Raw genomic sequence first — 23005 nt, forward strand, 5'->3', positions numbered from 1 at the left:
CACTAGTAAGCTACTTCATGATATTTATCAATGAAAAGTTTCGCTAGGTCATAATATAAGGGACACAATTTAAGATTTATTAACAAAAGAAATATTTTCACTCCAAAATATTCATTTTAGAACACATGTTCCTTAGACACTTTTAATTAATTTTCCTTAAAGAATATAACTAGAGTTATGGGAAATACTCCCGAGCACCCTGTATATAGTGATATCTAGAAAGTTGACAACAGGAATATTATTGAAATGGATAGTTCACAAAAAGGTTGTGATGGAGGAAAAAATACGAAAGGTAATATGTCAAATATGGAGTAGGGTTGATATAATGACAGTGACATGATTGAGATAGAGATAAAAGAGAAGACTAAAGACAACGTATGTCTTTTAACTTTTTACCCAAATGCAAATAATAGCCTTATTTTGGTATAAGGCTATGTTTTGGAGTGTATGTATGAGTACTCGTATGTTTGTAGGTATATTTATTTGGCTTTTGACAGACGGTGTCGTTAGATTCGTCTTCATTATGAATATGACATAGGGTGCATCAAAATTATAAAAAAATTAAATGGTAGATTTTTGGTTACAATTTATAGTGCATATAATAATATCCAGTCACTGGGCATTGCTATTATTGCTCGATGCATACGGTTTAAAATCGAAGTGTTTGGAAGTCCTGAGTAGAAGCTTAAAATCTAATAAGGCCTGATGTTAACAATTATGAAATAGTTAGAAAAATTCAAATCTAAATTGCCGATGTTTAACGATCTAATGAAATTAGAACTACATATTTACATTCTAAATACCAAATAGAACACACCACAACCACCAGTATAAAAGTGAATAAATATTATGACCTAGCAAATGAACTAACTAAAAATGGCTATTTAGTTAGTCTGTACGCCGTAGAAGTAGGTGCGAGAGGATTACCAGCAAAATCTCTCTATAACTTGCTTAAAGACCTTGGCCTCTCTAGAAGTGCAGCTAGTTCTTCCATAAAAAACAAAATTACTAATTTCTCAAATATGTAATGAGTACTTTTTACATTCTATACAATGTTAGCAAAATTCAAATCGACGACATTATAGCTATTTACATTCCACAAATAGTCAGCAAAATTCAAGTCAGTGTAATAAAAGTTTGAAAGGAACCGGAAAAATGAGGTGGAAATGAATAAAACAATAGGAGCTACTCAATGGACCGGCGCCGGGTGACATGAAAAGCAAATATCCCTTCTGCAATTCATTGTTCCGGCGAACTTTCCTCCCAGGATGTTAGTCAATTGAGTGCCATTTATTACGTTAGTGACGTTGGTATATTTGGGTGATTTTGAAAAAAAATCTATTCTTTAATAAGACTTAACAGTCGAGTGTCTGTACTTTGAAGAAAATTACAAATAAATCTAGTTTGGTCAATCAGAAATGAGTAACAGAATACTAAACCAATTTTTAAATTTATTGTCTGAAATAGTCTGTTCTTCTGACTGTATGTTCAGTGTTCATGCTAGGTATTCTCTGGATTTACTGAACGGATTTTTATACAGTTTTCACACAGGCAGATCAAGCAAAGTCCGGAGTAGTATATAGGCTTAATTAGAGTCTGTTTTTTTATTCCGAAGAGTTTTTACGTGGGCTAAGTCGCGGCCGACTATTAGCGAAATACCGACGAATCCAAGTGTCAACGACACCCAGATGCGACAGAAAATCCACAACTGAGCATTTTCTATGCGTTTCTTCGCTCTTAGAATGATTTTCAAAACAAATCAATTATTAATAATTCTTAATAAACTTCTATAAAGTAAGTATTGCAGTAAAAAGTAACACAATATTAAAAAATAAAATACCTGTACAGATTGTATTTGGCAATTAGCTTTTTGATTCAAGTCTTCCATTTTGGTCGTGATATGTTCTACCCTATCTGTTGTGTTTCTCACTCTTTCTTCTATAGAATTTGATAATTTAACTTCCTGAAAGAGAACATCTTTTAAATCAACTTAAACATAAGTTGATGATATTTTTCATAACAAATTGCAACAGTGTGATAGATTTTAGCTCAAAATCCTCTCTTTTTTAAGGAAGGAGACATCACCTTGTATTTTATATAGCCTTCAAATAGTCTTTAATATAAAGCTCAGTTGAACTCGGTTAATATCTTGCTTACACCATATATTACTGAAAGAGTCACTTAGGACTCTTTCACAGATGTTGTAAAACTTACTTGTTCCCTAAAATATCCTTCCACGCACTCCTCCTCGAAGTCATACAACCTCTCCATGTCCTCTTTCTCCAAGAACAGCTTCAGTCCATTGTCATATTGAAACCTTTGGTGCGACACGTTTCTGGTCACCCATTTGCAGGTAGCGTAAATGTGGCAAAATATAATTATAGGTGGTGGTAACACTGGCTTCTGTTCGTACTCCATTACCACTGTGAACCTTTGGAACATCCATACCTAGAGAGAATGTTTAAATTAGATATTAATAATATATTTTTTTTAGATTAATTATTAAACATTGCCATCCAGGGGGGTAATTCAGGCATGTATTTCTTGTATGTCTTGTAAAAAAATAATCTATTGTACGTAGCATTACTAACAGTTATTTATTTAGAAGGTATTTTAGAAGTTAAATAGAATCGTAATTACAAAACAAAATTAGGTACTTAAAAAAGTTCTTCCGCAACAAATTAGTTATTATAACTGCTGGTAACGAAATTTTTCCGTAATCAAGAATTTTTTTTTTATAAATAAAAATTAAAATTCCGTGATTAATTGAACGGATCAAACTTTTAAAAACTTTTGAGGATTATTTTTAATACTCCATTACAAAAGTGTCCGTTACAATATTGAAATAGAAGAAGGTTTCCAATTTAATAAAAATTGTGAATAATCCAGTAACACTAACTAAAAGCAATTTTGGTAGTAAATGAAACAATATGTATCGAAATACGCGCATGGCTGATTCTCAACTAAATCCTATTCAAGTCACTGGTTTAGAATTGGATTATTTTAGCTCGTTTGATACAAAAGTATGATTATAAAGAATACTTATTAAACTCGTTAAATCGCCCGAAGGTATGTGTAACCCAAGACTTAAAAGCATATAAAACTACTTTGATGTTCGATTCAACTCAAATTTGGTAGTGCAGCTATTCAAAATCAAAGGTATAGACATTCAATTTTCAGTTTAGCTTTGATTGTAATGGTCTATCTGATATTTTTTTTGTTTGTATATCTTACTACTGCTTCCGAAGCCAAACCGACTACCGAAAGTATACCTATAAAACAAAATAACTTACACATCTAAAGCTATATTGCAAAAAGCGGCAATTTAGTGCAAAGCGTTGCTGTATTAAAATTAAAGGTAAATCTGTCACTGTTAATGGTATCCGGAACAATGAATTCGACGTTCGTATCGCTTCGAGGCAAAACGTATAATTTGCATATAAATTGGAGCATATTCGGATCAATTTAGTTTAGGAAATGCACACGTTTGTGACCAAATCATATAATTTTTCTACAAATTGTTGGTAAATTCAATGCTACTAGGATTTTTGACTAAAACTGCACAATTTGTAGAAATCAATTTATTGCAGCTTCAATTAAATAGTATTACTGCAAAACATACAATACTTTTGTAGTTTTATATATGGATAATAATATGACTTAACAAGAAATGTTATAAAATTGTAATACCGAAAACGGATTAATATTATAATCTAAAAGGCCTTCTTTCTCTTTTATACCTATTATTCAAATGACTACTAATTGATGAATTTCTTAATTAATATGCTTTGGATATATATTCTTTACATTCACATATTAAGTAAAACAAAAAAATAATTGATAATAAAAATAGCCATTGAATCTGATATATGAATATATTATTTTAAAACAAGCAAAAATATAATCGCGGATTCTCCCTTCAAGACTGGTGGTAGTCACTACAATATACTAGAAAGTGCTAAATATACATTAACAAACGAATTTTCAATTTCAAATAAACCAGTAGAACTATTAATTGGCTTTTAAAACGGTACACTCTTAAACAATTTATGAAATAGATCAGACTAAAATTGTTCAAAGCTGCAATCTTCTTCAAGAACACTTCAATTAGATCGTACGTTCGGCTTCAGTATAAAGCGAAGCGTAATTAAATCAGAAAATATGATAGATAAATTATTTTTTTATACCTTTATTTTACCTTTATTTTTTATAGTAGCTTTGAAACACGAACGCAGTAATGGATCGATGACGAGCGTCGAATTCATATAGTAACAATCAACGAAATAAGCAGAGTTGTCACCTAATGTTAAGTAGACAACCATAGTAAATAATAGAGCAAGGCATACAAGCAAACAAGACGTCGTTCAATGCACTTTTCTGCATCCGGTAACTTGAAGCATGTGGACGCCTCATGTGTCAGTAATTTCTCAGTTAACAAACTATTCAGACCACAGCAATAGTGCTTGGCAGCAGTAAATAGGCAGTATAGTAGTTCTTCTCCGGAAGATCATTTGTCGCTCTAAGCTTTAGTAAACTTATGATATTTGACATAGATGTCCAACGCGGAAATGCAGCCAGTATTCTTGCCACCATTCCACTTGGGCATGATTTGTATAGTTATTAATAAGTTAGCTTAAGTTTCATATTGTATACATTAAAATGAAAATAATAAAAAGCAAAAACAAAAAATAATAAAAAACCTGATGCGAGACTTCATTGACTTCGTTAAAGATATTGTTAAAGACGGCAATAAGGAGGTTTATAAGGAGGATGTTGGCGACGAGGAGGTAGACGGTCATCGCTATGGGGGTGATCCAGCGTCCAGTCACGCACTTCTGGTTGCCAACGTCCATGCCGCACGGGGGGTCGATGTCCGGCGCGAACACCTCGCCGTACAACATGAAGTACGGCTGGTAGAATACCTACGAATAATACGCGCGAATCAAACAAACAGAAACAAAAACGTGAAAACTAAGCAAATGTAAAAAAAAGAACAATGAACGGCTTGTGGAAATATTAATTAACAAATGATATATGGGAATTATAAAGAGATGAATAAACAAACAAAAGTGATGACCAAAAGTAAATCTAAAAATATAATAATCAAAATCAATTAATTTAATAGGAACATGACTTTTGTGGACCTTCTAAGTAATTTTAATTAATTTTTAAAATATTGGAATATAAAAAATAAAAATAGTAAAGTATAAAATACGCGTAATTATTTGTACTTATACGAAAGTTAGAGACACAAATTGCTCTGAAAAACTCTGGAAACATGAGTTGAAATAACATAATGAAAAATAACAATAAATCATCTTTCATAAATAAACTTAAAACAAATACTTATATTTCTAAATTAATCAATCGTGTAGATGAATTCAATGATAAGCTAAATAATAAAAAGACAAAAATATTGTATCTAACTACAAAATAAATAGATAATATCTACAAAATACAATTCAAAAAACTGAAATGAAAACCAATCCTAACCCTTCAACTTAGCATCAGCTAATCAAATCTCGCAACAGGCAACTAATAAACAACGAATATTAAGATTAGATACACTTATACTACACCTACTATATTTGTGGATCAAAATATATATTATACTAAAAACTTAATGTAATTTGTTGATTTTAATCAAATATATCCATAAACAAACCGCAAATACGTGTTTCGAAGAACATTACACTTGCGTGACGTTAGTTTGTATGGTTTATGTTGATAAGTATCAAATGCTTTTGTGAAATCCATTGCAAATCAAAATATGATCCACAAATATAAAAAAACTTACCATTGCAAAAAAAATCAACTACGGCCAGATGTAGTAGAGGATTCGATCCCAAATCAAGTTTAAAACCCAATAATTTTGGGATTTGTTTTTATAACACCAGGATTATTTAATATTTTTCCTTTGACTAAAAATATTTATATAGACGAAATTTTAATGTCCACTACGGTCTTTTTTAAAAATTTTTCATGATTTTTTAGTGTTTAGATTTTCCTAAGCGATTTTCCTTGTGAACAAAGAAGCCTGAATTAGGTATCGAATTCTCCATTAACCAATAACAACATCTACAATCTTTTCAAATTTGGAACCTGATGCGACACTCCGTTGACTTCTATGAAGATGTTATTAAAGACAGCTATGAGAAGGTTGACTAGCAATATGTTAGCTATGAGCAGGTATATGCTCATGACCACGGGGGGCACCCAGTGGCCGACCCGACACTCCTCGAGGCCCGGCAGCCCGCAAGGAGGGGCCATCTGCTCCGCAAACACTTCTCCGTACAGCATGAAGTACGGTTGGAAGAACACCTGTAATTGTTAGTGGTGATGGAAAAAGTTGATAAAGTTAGTATGGCACGATTTACTGTTTAAATAATATACTGATACCTTTTCTTTGTTGCTTTACATTGATTCTTCTTACCTTACCCTTACCTACAGTTACATATTATTCGGATACTTTTTTTTTGGAAAAAGTGTGATCTTATGCAGTCTATTTAGAGCATACAAGGAATTTTACAATTTGACGTCTATTAGAGGCAATTTTTAAAATTAAATGAAATTAGAATAACCTATTTGTAATTATTTCCTTTGTTATTTGTAATGCACGAATTCAACTAAATTGTTTCTAAACATTTATAAGAACAAACAAAGAAGATGTTGAAACATTCAAACTAAAGGAACTTTTAATCATTATTGAATATGTGATGATGACACCACACGTCACAACTTTCCAATTTTTAAAGAATTGTTATCAATTATTATTTATCAATAATCATATATTATCAATAAAATCATCATATTTTATAATTTTCAGTATTATCACTTACCTCTCTGATCAAGTACCAGCTAGCGTCTCTGTCGGGGTACAGGATGGCCTGTCTCGCCACTCCAAACGACATGAGCACAACCAGTAAGAGCACCACGAAGTATATCATATTCTTAACCATTTTACCCATCATTGTGACTAGAGGACCTGACAACAAAATCATAAAATTGAAATTTTTGGAACCCCCGATTGGCATGAAAATATTTAGACTAAAGACTTTTATGCTAAAAATTCTTTCTATCATCTTATTATGTGAGCAGGATCAAAGAAATTTGTTTATTTTTATTCCAATAGACAATCGGATTTCCCTGTCCCAATCTTCCCACCCACCACCAATTTACTCACACACAAACACAGTTTATAAAACTTCATAAAGTAAGGATACCTAAGTCACTTTAAGTTTCTTATTGTATTATATTTAAATGAAAAAAAAACAAGTAACTTGGTTTCAAATCTAAAATCTTTGTTTGGAACCTGGTAAATAAGCTTTACGAGTAAATCCGTATTAATGTCCGTGACTTTATCCGCTTGATTTAAGTAAGTTTAAAGATCCCAGAGGAATTTTTGATATAAGAGAAATTGTACATTTTCAAAAGCTTTTATTTAACTTGCTATGTATGTATGTACGTATGTATGTATGTGTAGCTTTTATATCATCATCATCATTGTCATCATCATCATCATCATCATTATAATCATCATCATCATCTAAATAATGTAATGACTTTAAAGTAAACAAGATTTATTTTAGCGCATCCAAATATAGCTTGTTTTTGAAAATGCTTTTTACTTTTATTTTATTTAAACAGACACACTACGCATTTATAATAGTAAGATTTATTATATAGCTTTTTACAGAAAAGATTTTGTTACTGTATTAAGTGTAGCGGGCCGGGATCAAACCACGACCTCTCAGTGTTGACCGGCCCTTTAATTGTTGAGCTATCGAAGTTTCAAATTCCTGGATAACAATTACGAACAGACATATGCAACTTACCTAAGTACTTATTAACTCCCAAAATGTTGAGTATCCTTAAATACCAATAGATGATATCGACGCAGTAGATGACCCGGCCGACGTCCATGGACGCGGCGCGCAGGCGTAGCGTGAGCCCCACGAGGAAGAAGATGATGAAGCCCGCGTCATACGTGTTCCACATATTCCATGCCCACACACTGAACTTATGTCTGGGGAACGACAGGTCATTAAACTCCGATGTAATGTTTTTTTTTAAACATGACATGACGGCCACCGTGGTTCAGTGGTGTGCGCGGTGGATTTACAAGACGGAGGTCCTGGGTTCGATCCCCGGCTGGACCGACTGAGATTTTCTTAATTGGTCCAGGTCTGGCTTGTGGGAGACTTCTGCCGTGGATAGTTACCACCCTACCGACAAAGACCGCCAAGCGATTTAGTGTTCTGGTACGATGTTGTGTAGAAACCGAAAGAGGTGTGGATTTTCATCCTCCTCCTAACAAGTTTGTCCGCTTCCATCTTAGACTGCATCATCACTTACCATCAGGTGAGATTGTAGTCAAGGGATAACTTGTAATGAATAAAAAAAAACAATATTTGCCATATACATATACATATATGTAGGATTGGAGAACGGAACGTAGCATGGAGAGAGCGAGCAAGTGTGTATGTGTGAGAGGGATGCAAGAGAGGTTTTGAAGATGGCGGATTACAAGCGAACGACGACAGAGTGCTGTGCATAATTAAAATTAAAATAAAGTGTTCAAGACGAAGATATATCCCGTATTTCTTTTAACCAATATCCCACAGTTTTGGGGGCTCGTCCGGGATATAAAAGAAATACGGATCACGACGATTTACGACGATGTCACTGAAAGACGTGATTGTGGAAAAGTGTGTTACGGACGACGACCACGCGGACTTCACAATGGCGGCGTTATTTCTGGATGGAATTCCTAAGTTCAGCGGAGATGACAAGACGTTATCATCATCGAAGTGGGCGCAGGACATCGAGGATAATGCTGAAATATTCAGATGGACAGCACAGCAAAAATTAATATTCGCACGAAGGTCACTTATAGGCACGGCGGCCCTGTGGCTCAGGAGTGAAAAAGCATTCAAGACGTACGATGACCTTAAGGCGGCTGTGCAGAGAGAATTTCCAGATACCGTTAATATCAAGGAAATGCACGAACTTATGACGTCCCGCAAGAAACGACGAAATGAAACATATTATCAGTATATGTTACACATGAAGGAGTTAGCACGCAGAGCAAAGTTTCCCGATTATGTAGGCGTGCAATACATAATAGATGGCATTCAAGATCATGAATCAAACAAATCTATACTATACGGTGCTACGTCTTACCCGGCGCTGAAAGAAAAAATAGTTTTGTATGAAAAAATGAAATCGAAGTCGAGTGCGAGTCATACTAAAAGTATACCTATAACTAAGCCGGATAGTGTAACTACAAGTGAAAATAGAATAATAAGTGAGCGGTCAGATCAACATAAAGGTCAGAATAGAAGGTGTTTTAATTGTGGTGATCGTTCCCACATAGCACGGGTGTGTCCAAACGGGATAAAGTGTTTTGGTTGTAATAATTATGGACACAGGAACGGACCTGAATGTAAATTAAATATGGCGTCTGCAAAACCAAGTTCATCGAAAATAGAAAACAAAACAGGCGACGCAAGCGCCAGCGGCAGCGCGTCAGTCGGCGGATCGGCGAAACAGTATAATATGCACTATGGCATTGTGACAGATAGCCAACCTAACGAAAATCAAACTGTCAGTGTCATGTCACGATCGGCGTCTGCGGCGGACTTTGACGTAATGCAAATTCAAAACAAAATTATGCCCGGAAAGCCTATGAAAGAAGTTACAGTGAAAGAATTTACAATGAAAGCATTGGTGGATACGGGCAGTGACGTAAATTTAATATCTCACGAGTGTTTTAACGCGATCGGCGCGAGAATTTCCGAAGATTATTTATGTTTAACGGGACTCGGACATACGCAAGTGAAATCTTTAGGCAAAGTGTTGTTTAACTTAACTATTGACGATGTAGAATTTAAAAATGTGTTATTTCATATTGTTACTAAAGATGTTATGCCATTTCATATGATATTAGGACAGGAATTCTTAAAAAATATAACCATGATAGTAAATGGGGATAAAGTTGTGTTTTTGAATGAATGTGAGGGTTGGATGTCGAAGTTGTCTTGTTTTTCAGATTCTATTGTAGAAGTTGATCATATCTTGGACCCAAATGTGAAACAACGGGTGTTACAATGCATTCAAAGTTATAACCCGATTCAAGTGAAAGAGGCTCCAATCCAGTTGAAGATTATTCTCAAAGACGACATTCCTGTTAAACAGCGGCCTCGAAGATTATCGTTGGTTGAACAAAAACTAGTGGATGATCAGGTTAGCGAGTGGCTAAGTACAGGAATAATTCGGGTGAGTTTTTCAGAATATTGTAGTCCCTTGGTACTAGTCAGAAAAAAGGATGGTACAGTTAGGATTTGTGTAGATTATCGCTTGATAAATAAGAAAATGATTAAAGATGAGTTTCCATTACCAGTTATTGATGACATGATTGATAAATTGCATGGCGCTAAGGTTTTTAGTGTCTTGGATCTTAAGAATGGATTTTTTCATTTACGAGTGTCGGAAGAGTCAGTTCAGTACACATCATTTGTCACAAATAATGGCCAGTACGAGTTCCTTAGAGCTCCCTTCGGCTTGTCTATATGTCCCAAATACTTTATGAGGTTTGTTAGTATTATATTTAGAGATTTAATAGCACAGGAGATTATGATGATTTTCATAGATGATATTCTAATTATAGCAAAAGACGAACAACAAGCTGTCGAAAGACTCCAGTTGGTGTTAAAAGTAGCTTCAGAGTATGGTTTGCAGATTAATTGGAAAAAGGCTAACCTTATTAAACGTGAAATTGAATATTTAGGTCACAACATAAAGGACGGAGAGATAAAACCAAGCTCAGAGAAGACTAATGCTGTATTAAAGTACCCAGAACCTAAGGACATCAAACAGCTTCAAAGTTATCTTGGTTTGACCTCATATTTCAGGAAATATATTGAAAATTATGCTTTAATTGCTAAACCACTTACAGATTTATTGAAAAAAGAAAATGAGTTTATTTTTAACGATGAGCAAAGACGAGTATTTCAGATACTAAAGGAAAAGTTGGCTACTAGTCCGGTGTTAAAGATTTTTGATCCAAAATTGAAGACGGAGCTGCACACAGATGCTTCTAGTGTAGCATACTCAGCTATTTTGATGCAGTATTGGCCTGATTCAGGACTTCACCCAGTTCATTATATGAGCTGCAAGACAAACAGTGCTCAGAGTAAATATTCAAGTTATGAACTCGAAGCCTTGGCAATTGTTGAAGGTGTAAAGAAATTTAGACATTATCTGTACGGGATACACTTTAAAATAATTACGGACTGCAAAGCATTTGAAATGACCTTAAAGAAGAAGGACTTAACTGCAAAAGTGGCAAGATGGGTTTTATTCCTCACGGAATATGATTTTGAAGTCGAACATCGCTCAGGATCAAGAATGAGGCATGCTGATGCATTAAGTCGATATCCTCATGTAGGGTTAATAACCTTGAGTGATAAGTTGAGACAAGCTCAGAATCAAGACGAAGGGCTTATGGCTATAAAAAAGATATTGAAAGATAGACCATATTATGACGATTATTGGATAGAAAATGATTTGCTTTACAAAGGAGAAAATAAATTACTTGTGATACCAAATACAATGGAAAAAGAAGTTTTAAGAAGAGTTCATAGCAATGGACATTTTTCTAAGAAGAAAATGAAAGAATTAATTGTAAAAGAATATTACATAACAGGATTGGATAAGAAGATAGAAGATTTTATTGTTACTTGTATTCCATGCTTGTTAGCCACAAAGAAGGAAGGAAAACAGGAGGGTTTCCTGCATCCAATAGAAAAGGAAAGCATACCATTGGATACGATTCATTTAGACCACGTAGGACCGTTAACCGTCACCAGTAAGCAGTATAATTATATATTGGCCATAGTAGATGCCTTCACCAAGTTTGTATGGTTATTCCCAACTAAGTCTACATCAAGCAGAGAGACTCTAAATAAATTGGAAATCTACCAGCAGGTTTTTGGAAATCCACGAAGAATTATAACTGATAAAGGTACAGCGTTCACCAGCCACGAGTTCACTGATTATTGTAAGGCAGAGAATATACAACACCTAACAATTACAACAGGAGTTCCTAGAGGAAATGGACAGGTGGAAAGAATTAATAAAATTATTATTCCATTATTAACGAAGTTGTGTATAGAAAATCCTAACCAGTGGTATAGACATGTAAGTCGAGTACAAAGAGCTATCAACAGTACGTTCCAGAGGAGTATAAATACAACTCCATTTGAACTTTTAATTGGCACAAGAATGAGAACAAAAGAAGACTTAAAATTACAAGAATTATTACAGGAAGAAGGAATAAAAAATTATGATGAAAATAGGGACGAACTTAGAAAACAAGCTAAGGAACAAATACTTAAAATCCAGGATGAAAATACAAGGAATTTTAATAAGAAGAGAAAAGAAAGTTGTAAATATAATATTGGAGATATTGTTGCTACGAGGAGGACTCAGTTTGGCTCTGGTTTGAAATTAAAACCGAAATACTTAGGACCATATAAAGTGGTAAAAGTCAAGAGAAATGATCGATATGACTTAGAAAAGGTAGATAGTTCATCAGAAGGCCCTATTAAGACTTCTAGTGCAGCTGATTATATGAAAAGATGGCCTCAAGGTGAAGATATTCTAGAATAGGTAAATATTAGTTGATTTTCATGAAAGGTGATGAATGAAATACAGATTTTCATATTTTAATATTTCTTTATTAGTTGTTATGGTTTGTAGGTACTTATCTACATTAAGAGGTACAATGTAAATTTTAGTATACAGTTTAAAAGTCTTGGTTAACTTACTGTATTTGAAATGGCAAGTAGATTTTCTCTTATATGATTTCTTTTAAGTACAATTTACCAGTTAAAGTTGTTCAGTATTTGTTAAGGTTGTAACACTTGGTACATGAGATTTCACATTGTGTAACCTATGTTTACTGTGTAATATGATGTTAAAGTAACCTAATGTCTTAAAGAATAATTTTGTAAAGGCTGTTTACCTGAAACTTTTATGTATCTTTTGATTGTACTATATTAGTTGTTTAGATGTTAATATCAAATATTGTATGGAGTGTTATGGTGAATGAAAGATGATGATTTTGTATTGAATGATGAAACATAATGAAAGAGACATGTCTGAGGACAGACATGATCAGGATGGCCGATTGTAGGATTGGAGAACGGAACGTAGCATGGAGAGAGCGAGCAAGTGTGTATGTGTGAGAGGGATGCAAGAGAGGTTTTGAAGATGGCGGATTACAAGCGAACGACGACAGAGTGCTGTGCATAATTAAAATTAAAATAAAGTGTTCAAGACGAAGATATATCCCGTATTTCTTTTAACCAATATCCCACATATATTTTTTTAACATGACATATAGGAGTGGGTACAAAAGAAAGAAGGAGAGCATGAATATCTTGGAATGCCGTCAGTCAATAAAGAAATAACAAAAAAATCCGTAAAACACGTAAAAGCAGAGTGCAAGAGCATATAAAAGTCTTGCCAAAATGCTAATGACGTTTGGTAAAACCTTTTGGTCTTAATCGTCAAGGTTTTATCTCGTAAGGCTTTAAGTATGTGACAATTGAGACACAATAAAAGAATAGGTAGTATATTGGAACCTAAAAAAATCCAGATATCCGTAAACTACGTATTCACTATTTTGTGAAAAATAGGTCAATTTAATAAGTTTCCAAAAATACATAGAATAGAAAGAGTTATATTTTTTGATAAGGATTTTGAATTAGTTCCGAATTGTTACAATCTGAAGATAAAATTTAATTAATAGTTTCAAAAAATTAAATTTACTTACAACTAACTACAAATGATAAAAAGTTACTTACCTAATAGCAACAGGTTCGGACGTAATAATTTCCCTAATTTTCTCACACAAAAACGTGAGTATATAACATATGGAGTAAATCTCCGGCCAAGATGGCGTCAGGTCCATCTTGACTAATACTGTATAAGTAAACATCAGTAGGAACAATATGTAGGCGATCTGGAAGAGAAAGCAAATGATAGTTCGCTAAAGTACTACTAGGTAGAAACTAAAATTACATCAGTATGATGGTTAATATCATTGGTTAGTTCAGTTTGTTTCAGGCTAGATTTTTCTTTAGTCGTATAGCCCTTTTCAATTTAGATAATAAAAAAATAAGTCTCATTGGCAGGTTCTTACAATTTCCGTCAGCAAGATTTTCCAAATTATCCTTCTCCTAAACGAACAATACTGATTTTGGGAATGAGATCATTAATAGTCAAACTCGTAGTGGAAAATCTACCACTGATTCGTTATCAAGCAGTTCTTAAATGTCAAGTTGACTATTCTAGATAGTTGTAAAATAACCATCATACATCTGACTACAAAGAGTATCCCATATACTACAATGAATATCCCATCGATAATTTAATAAATTTAAAAATAGTAACAACAATAGACACTGAGTAAATCTTTCTCATCTTTCTCTACAGTAAAAAATCTTAGAAAAATGAAGAATTTACAGTAAAATTGTCACACATCTACCACGTTATTACAAAATTACTCTACAAGTAGTATTCTCTACTCTAACTACGAAACCCATATACAAATAAAAAACAATAAACTCACCGAATCAGCCCAAAACTTAGTGATAGGTGCAGTGAAGAACTCATATATCTTCTTTCTCAGCCTCAGAGGTCGCATTCTCTTGTCCTCCGGCGCGTGGTACTCTGGGAGGTCCCTGTACGTCGGTTCCCACCCAATTTTACCAACTTTCCCGTTCTGATCGACCCTGGTTTCGCATTCGGCCCCTGAGCCAATCAACGCCTGCTTGAGTATAGAGAAAATCGTATAAAGGTTACCACGGCATGTCCAAGACTCAGACTGAAGGGAAAAGGTAGACAGACTGGCAGATTTCAAATAAGAATCTGACAAGGAAGTCTACAAATGTAGACATTAGAAGGTGCAATATTAATTATTTAAGTAACCGGTTTTATTAAGTAATATAAATTGCACGTAGGTAAACTAAAATTTATCAACTAAGTAGTCAAAATTAGATTTCAATATAAAATATTACACATGAACGAAAATAAAACGAAATATAACGAAAATAAAGACGATATTAGGGAAATAAATATTGAATTTAATGAAACCATCTTTAGATTTATCATATAGAACTTCTAAAAGTGAGCATTTTTTTCAGGTTTCCCTATTTTTTTCGGGCAATCTCCGTCTACCTTTTTTCCTTTAGTCAGTGGTTCAAGAGTAGTAGAATAGAGCACAAAATCTGAAGTTTACAGTACAGTTAGGACCAGATTAGTCAGAATTAAGAACAGGTCAATAGATAAGCTAAGCAACACTCTGTAACTGCAATGTCTCTAACATCGATCTTAGTAGGTACAGACAGCAACAAAAGTCACAACACCAAACATTTTGAAAATACATAAAAGCTAACATCTTTTCATGTAACTTTTGTGATCTCTACTAAAGCAAAACAACGGTTAATATAAACATTACTTAGCAAATATTTACAACATAGATCTATGCAGTGATGTGTGTTTCTGCTGTCGGTACATGTTTAAGGATAGCATACACTATGAAAGAAATCTGCATTGCATTCCAAAAATTATAATTTAATATTAATTTGGCCCAAGTGTGTACAGTAAAGTACAAAAATGTACTAAAAATGATGCTTACGATGTAAGCAATTAGTATGCGCTATCCTTTAAGCTAAATTATCACCACAAGAATAGAATACTTTTGTTAGTATAAGATAGTTTCAAGTTAGAAATTGAAGTAGAAAAAATATACTAAAAAGATAATAAAAGTAAAAGACAATATAAGCGTGATAAGAAGTGATTTGAAATAAATAATTATTTGTAACAGTAAAAAATATTTATAATAAAAAATAGTTAAAAAAAGCTCAAGCGAGATTATATAGAAAAAAAAATGATGGAAGATATTGATTTTGGGTTGCATAAATAAAATTAATGTAGATATATTACTTGCCGAATGAATCTGTTTATGATGATTTTTTAAATAATATAAATATGTTAGTGACAATTTTTTTTGATTTTTACATTATTTTTTTTTCTTTAGGATAATAATATGAGAAATCGAGTCTTCAGTCAGGTAACTCTTCACCAGACACTCGGATGTTTGAATACTCAACTATCTAATAACCTCTTAAATTAAGTCGAATCTCCTAATCTCTAAATTCGTTTATGTAGTCAATTATGACTCAAATATCAGATTCAAGCGTCTCCCTATGTTGATATGGTCTAAAACTAAAACGTCACTTTATAAAAAAAATCAAGTTTTTCTATTTTTTTATGTCAAAAAATTAAAAATATACTCGGAGAACATAACTCCTCTTTTGCTGCTGGGTAACAATACAAGGTCCTTAATAAAAGAACACATAACTTCTACGAAAATTAATCCTAAACATACACAAAAGTGAAATTAAATACAAGCTTTTTTACAAAACAATGCTCTTTTATTCATTACTCTCTCTCTCTCTATAGACGCTAAATCTCCGTAGATTACCTTTATTACACATTTGTTTAGGAGACTTAAAAAAGCTTCCAGCCTATTTATCGCTCAATTTGCCGAGCTAACAAAAGAGACGTTCACTTTGTACAATGGCCTTTAATGTTATTAAAAGGGAATTCTTTATTCCTTCGACGCTGAAAGTATAAAATACTGAGTCGTAGACAGATAAATAAATAGACAACGGATTGGCGTGACGTAAGGTACGGTGTATTTTTTTCATTTTATAAGGTTGGCTGTTAGTTGAAATTGTAAAACAATACAACCAATTTTGGCACAATACTTTGGTAAATATATTTAAATTATTTCATGGGCCTATTTGTTATCGGACGTATCGAAGTCTGAAACATATAAGGAAAACGAACTACCACAATGATTCACTACTTTCATAATTATTTCGACTCGCCATGACTGTTACATACACAGCTGAGTTTTATTTGAGGTCATGAATAATTGACAAATCGGGAATACAAAAAAGATAGATAAATAATAAACACGAATTTATCATCTAATTTTGGCCCGCACAGCCCTATTCGATATGAACTGACACCAAAAAACCAACAAACAAATTAGAAATTAAGGTAGAAAACCCAAGTTATTTCAAACCTTATTTATTTTAATTTATGTAACGTTTGCTCATGTTGTTCAAAATGTATTAACTATATCAAGTAATTTATATTTATTACGTACGACCAACTACTAATTAAGCATAGCAACTACTCCATATATTCCGTCCAAGTGGATCTTAGTCTGACATCCCACTTAACTAAGCAACGCCCAACTAATTCCATTCCTAACTGTAGCCAGAGAATGCCGCATACAATTCTGCCTGACGCTCGACCCAGAATTTTAAACGGGTGAAATTTAGTTTAGAAAATAATAAAAAAATGTATACAGTTTGTACGAGTATCTATTTTGCAGAAGTAGAACATAAACGAGCGAGCCACATAGTTGCATAGGATGTGTAACATCTGTCATCTCATCTTATCTGTCATAATGCTAAAGTTTGTTTACTTGAATGCTCTAATCTCTGTAATTATTACTTTGAATTGAATCTTGCAATGTTGGATAGCCCATTAATGGAGAAAGGTTTTTATAAGAAAGTGCTATATTTGCAATAATAGCACAGTAATATAGACTAAGAGCCTATGATACACATTTCTTTGTCATTCAACAAAACTGAAAGTTTGTCAGCTTATGCTCTATCATAGGTAACGTTTGGCAAGTGTGGAGTTTGGACCGTGGCAGCTTTGGCAGGAAGCAACCTAAACCAACCATGAAGCGTATTACTTATATATTTCTCGGTATGATACGCGAAATCATATCAAGACAGTTGTCATTAATCATTTAGTTCCGACTACAGTATCAGCTTTTCAGAATAGTTGCTTACAACTGACAGCAAAATTGGTAGCTCAAATAGTTCGTGCTTCCTGTTACACGTTTCCGTCCCTTTTCACTAAATCTTTCCAACAGTTGACAGAAAAGGGAGAGAAAAGATGTTACACGCCAAAAATGCTTTCATTTTGCATTTGCAACATTGATTGCGTAATGAAAAGACCAAGTGTTTTATACACCTTTCGGGTCTGGAAAATAAATTGTAATGGTTTAAGAACCTATGTGACTAGAACTTTGTCAATTTAGAAAAGCTAAAAGTTTGTTAGTATAAGCTCCTACCATACATAAGTACGGTAATCAAATAAGGAGAATGAACCATGGTGACGTTGCCGATAACAAAGGTCCAAAGTTCAAGTCGCCCTAGCTTACACACGTAATTTTTTTTATCTTTAGGGTAATATGAGACATATCATCCAAGATTTCTAGGTTATATCGTTCAAACTCCATAGTTGCCCATCTTATAGTATGAAGATGAGTTGACAAACTTTCAGCTTTTACTAAATGACGAAGCTCTGGTCATCACTGGCTCTTGGTCCATAACATAAACAAACAGCGCTTCAACAAGCTTAAATATGAACGTCGACAGTTTGAATGGCTTGAAAGAAGGATATCCATCGGGGATTGTAAAAAGGAAAGTTACAAGAGCTTCGTTGACAATGCACACGATAGTGTAAGAGCTCGTGGTCATAATGCTGGCTGCAGATACCTTTGTGTTCTTTGTCTGTGCTCCTGGTGGTATAATCTTCTTTATTATAGTACGCCGTTTCACCACACCCACCTAGTGTGTAACACAATTCGTTAATGACCTTACCTAACCGTATTTTGTTACATTGTTAACTCAACCTCAGTAACTTGTGTCTCAGAATAATCTTCTTTGAGGTAACGTATTTGTTATTTTCAAAACATATCAACGTTTGATTTTATAACTTCAATTACTCGATCGTTTTGAATTAATTACCTAGGCGTAAATAGTTTGACGAAAAATAAGTTAAAAGTTTCAACTTTTAGGCACATAACGCACCATTTTAACTCTGTAATTTGAATTTCTATTTATTTGGAAATTAATCAGCATTAACGTTCCTAATCTCTCTTACCTCTCATACCTTTACACGTCGAATATTTTTATATTTGAAAATCTTCATAAGTCAAAAACTCTATAGCCACAATTGTTTTACCTACTATAAAATAGAATTAAAATAGTAAAATTGATAGACATATACACATATCTAAATGTATTATCTTACAACGAAAATCAATTTTAAAAGTAACACTTTCTCTTATAGTCATATATTTTTTTTTTATGAAAAATCTCACGACTCTAGGCTCATATGCTCGTGATAAGAAAAGATGCGACATAAAAGTTCTAAGTAGTCCTTCGTGTGAACTTAAGCTTAATGTGGACATTACTACGGTTAAACCTTTTGGAAGCGCAAAGTTGTTAAGTGAGTTTTTGTGGACGCGGCTTAACCGCCACCTGAGTGCTTTTATTTTGTAGGTTGGAGGAATCCTCTTACAGATAAGAGATAGATCTATAACTGCTTATACATTTTCTAACGGCTCCGAGTACAAAAACGAATTTCTTATCGCATGTGCGTTTTTTTTTTATTCTTTACAAGTTAGCCCTTGACTACAATCTCACCTGATGGTAAGTGATGATGCAATCGAAGATGGAAGCGGACTAACTTGTTAGGAGGAGGATGAAATCCACACCCCTTTCGGTTTCTACACGACCTCTTACCGGAACGCTAAATCGTTCGGCGGTACGTCTTTGTCGGTAGGGTGGTAACTAGCCACGGCCGCAGCCTCCCACCAGCCAGACCTGGACCAATTAAGAAAACCTCAATCGGCCCAGCCGGGGATCGAACCCAGGACCTCCGTCAAGTAAAGCTACCGCGCATACCACAGCACCACGGAGGCCGTCAAATCTCTGAATCTACTAGACTTCAGCAGAGGTGTGACAAGAACAGATCTGAATATCGTCACTTTTTGGGGCAAGGGATCGACAGAAGTGATGACTTAAACCTGCTGCCGTATGCGTGAGAAAGGGAAGCCAGACAAAGTGGCGCCGTAACGCGTTACGTTTCGAAGCGGTTTCCTCTCCCTTAAGTAATTATCACTTCAAAAAAAATTGTAAACTTTTTTGCAAAAAAAACATTTTTCCGCACTCTCTTTTGGAAGTTATTTTGGTCATTTGAACTTACAAGAGGAGAGACGGGATTTTTGTACAATTCTTTGTTCATAAAGGTGTGACACGAACGATACATACATAAATAATGTCGCGTGTCAATTATTTTGGTAATCACATGTTGTGTGGGTACTACGTAGGGTGAAATAAAGAAATATAAGTCACAAGTTGGACTCATTATAAATAAATGATACTGGGCTTCCAACGTAAGTTCCATTTGTATCCGCCAAAATAATTATGTTGTGTTTTTAGATTTTTAGATGATTTTATCTGTCACTGTCATAAGGAACACTTTTTAAGCATAAACTTTCAACATGTTATTAAAATTCAATTTTAATCGACACTAATGTAATAAATACGTGATAGCCCAGTGGATATGACATCTGCTTTCGCTTCGAAAAGCGTAGTTTCTAATCCGGTCCAGTATGCATTTCCAACTTTTTAGTTATGTGCAATTGTAAGAAATTAAATATCGCTTGTCTCAAACGGTGTAGGGAAAATATCGTGAGGAAACCTGCATACCTGATGATTTTCTTAATACTCTACGTATGTGAAAGCTGCTAATCCACATTGGGCCAGTGGACAAAGGCCTAACTCCTAATATTCTGAGAAGCGATTCGTGCTCAATACTGAGCACGAATATGGGTTGTTAATGATGAATGTAATAAAGAGGAAAGTTGCACCAATAGAAAGCTACATTATCAGGGAGTAACATTGACTATATTTTATTTTCATACTCCCACGAGAATGGGAACTACACCGGTGAAACCGTGAGGTTTTGCTAGTTTTTAATAGTTACACAGATTAAAGAATAATAGGCAGACAGAACATTATGTTGATGTCAAGGAGACGCGTGACGTTTGTTTTTTTATGGGTTTCACCGGCTTCACTGCGCTTGTAAAGACTCATTCTATATCATTCTCTATTCCGTGAATAGATATAAAACATTAACATTGTAGATAAGTAAGTAAACAGGGTAAGTATGCGCAAGCTTGCCGTTGCTGTATATTGCAGATACAAAGCGACGGGATATTTTATTCCTGCCCCAGTTTCCGCTGCAGATATCTAAACAGAATACGTCAGAATGCAGGAGCCTTTTGGCGCATTTTCATTATAAATATTTCATTTAAAATCTATTTTAATATAAGGATCTCTATTGAAAGGTTAGGAATGCTTTGATTTATTATAGAGAAAAATACTTCCCGCGATGTTACGGTGGAATTCATAGTCGTAGTAGGGGGCCCCTAAGGGGATTATTCAGCCGCTATGTGTCGAATTCAACCCCTACGCGTTTCATAGACAAAAGAAACCCCTCATTTGACAGGAGCTGGCGGCTGACTGCTGAATTACCGATATTTGTCAGCCAAACCATCCCCTGGCATTTTTTTTTGTTGTTATTCGTGATTTATTTATTAGAAAGTGGACGTTCGGATCGTTATAAGTGAAGTTATAAACAGCGAGTTATATCAGTGCCCAAGATATATATTCGCAATTGCGTAAACCCAGTATAATACTATGGCGATATGGAATGTACGAAAGATTCTCATATTAGGCATAATATGCCTCTAAAATAAAATATGTTTGATGAAGAATGAACACAGAAGACCAAGAGAGGAATACCAATACCGCTAGTATTATACATTCTAGCAGCACTTCGATTCTATGAAACGGGTTGTTATCAGGTACGTACCTTTGTTCATTATCAATAATTTTTTGTTCATGAAAAATTTTGGTTCAGTAGTTCCAGAGCCTACATACATACAAACAAACAAATCTTTCCTGTTTCTATTATTAGTAAAGATAAATTAGGAGTAGATATAAAACCAATTAGCCCAGTGGGTATGACCTCTGCCTTTGATTATGAGGGTGTAGGTTCCCAACAGTGATAGAATCTTTCAAATCAGTTATCTTTCAATTCAGTAGTTCCAGATCCTATACAAAACAAACAAACAAATTTTTCTGTTTATAATATTAGTATAGATAAATTAGGAGTAGGTCAAAATCCATATAGCCCAGTTGATATGACCTGTGCAATCTATTCGGAGGGTGTAGGATCAAATGCTGTCTGAAACATGAACCTTCAAATCATTTCAGTTATGTGCATTTTATGAATTTAAATGTATATCACATGTCTCATACGGTGAAGGAAAAACATTGTCTCTACATGTGTGAAGTCTGCCAATTCACATTGGGCCAGAGTGGTGGACCTTATCCCTCTCATTCTGAGAGGAGACTCATGCTTAACATACTCATGATGAAGAATTTTATTAGTTTGTTTGTAATGTAACCTATATAAATGTTAGGTATACCTATCTAGTTTTGATTTAGGAAATATATAACCTACATAAATGTAACTAACATAATGTTTATTTTCAGACTGTATGTGCAGTCCATCAAGCATTCTATGAAATAACAGAAATGCCACAAGTCAAGCTGTATTGATGGCACGCATAGGTATACATATAAACAACCCCGGAGGACCCTATGCACAGATTTAAAGAAACCGGCTATCATGGCAGGGAATAGCAGTGATGAGCTCTGAGAATACTGTTTTACCAAGAATACTGAGAATACTGAATCCGAGTTTTCAGATCACAGTAATTGGAAGACCCACATACCTTGAAAAGCCAGCAGCATTTAATATTGAGGTAGTAGGAGTGAGTGCAGTATGTTGTTAGGTGGTCACTCACTCTGAAGTCCATAACAATAGAAAATGTATACAAATCTTAATTGAATGAAATTTATTGATTCACATCTTTAATAAAGATAATTATTAAATGTTTACTTCTGCATTTTTCATTTAAGTCTGGCCCTATAAAAATATACAATAATAACAATAAGTTATATGTAAATTATGTATTTATTGT

General features: G+C 34.0%; 1 protein-coding gene across 1 annotated transcript in view; it reads right to left on the reverse strand.

Annotated features, from left to right (window-relative positions):
• Positions 1-23005, reverse strand: part of LOC112047143 (transient receptor potential cation channel trpm) — a gene marked incomplete in the record, with an annotated part of 316213 nt that overhangs the window by 29675 nt on the left and 263533 nt on the right. The window contains 8 exon segments of the mRNA XM_052887808.1: positions 1841-1963; positions 2215-2448; positions 4701-4922; positions 6103-6321; positions 6840-6985; positions 7836-8026; positions 13872-14029; positions 14639-14836. Of these exon segments, the coding sequence (XP_052743768.1) occupies positions 1841-1963; positions 2215-2448; positions 4701-4922; positions 6103-6321; positions 6840-6985; positions 7836-8026; positions 13872-14029; positions 14639-14836 (1491 nt within the window).

The sequence above is a fragment of the Bicyclus anynana genome, chromosome 20 (genome assembly GCF_947172395.1).
Source record: "Bicyclus anynana chromosome 20, ilBicAnyn1.1, whole genome shotgun sequence".
NCBI lineage: Eukaryota > Metazoa > Arthropoda > Insecta > Lepidoptera > Nymphalidae > Bicyclus > Bicyclus anynana.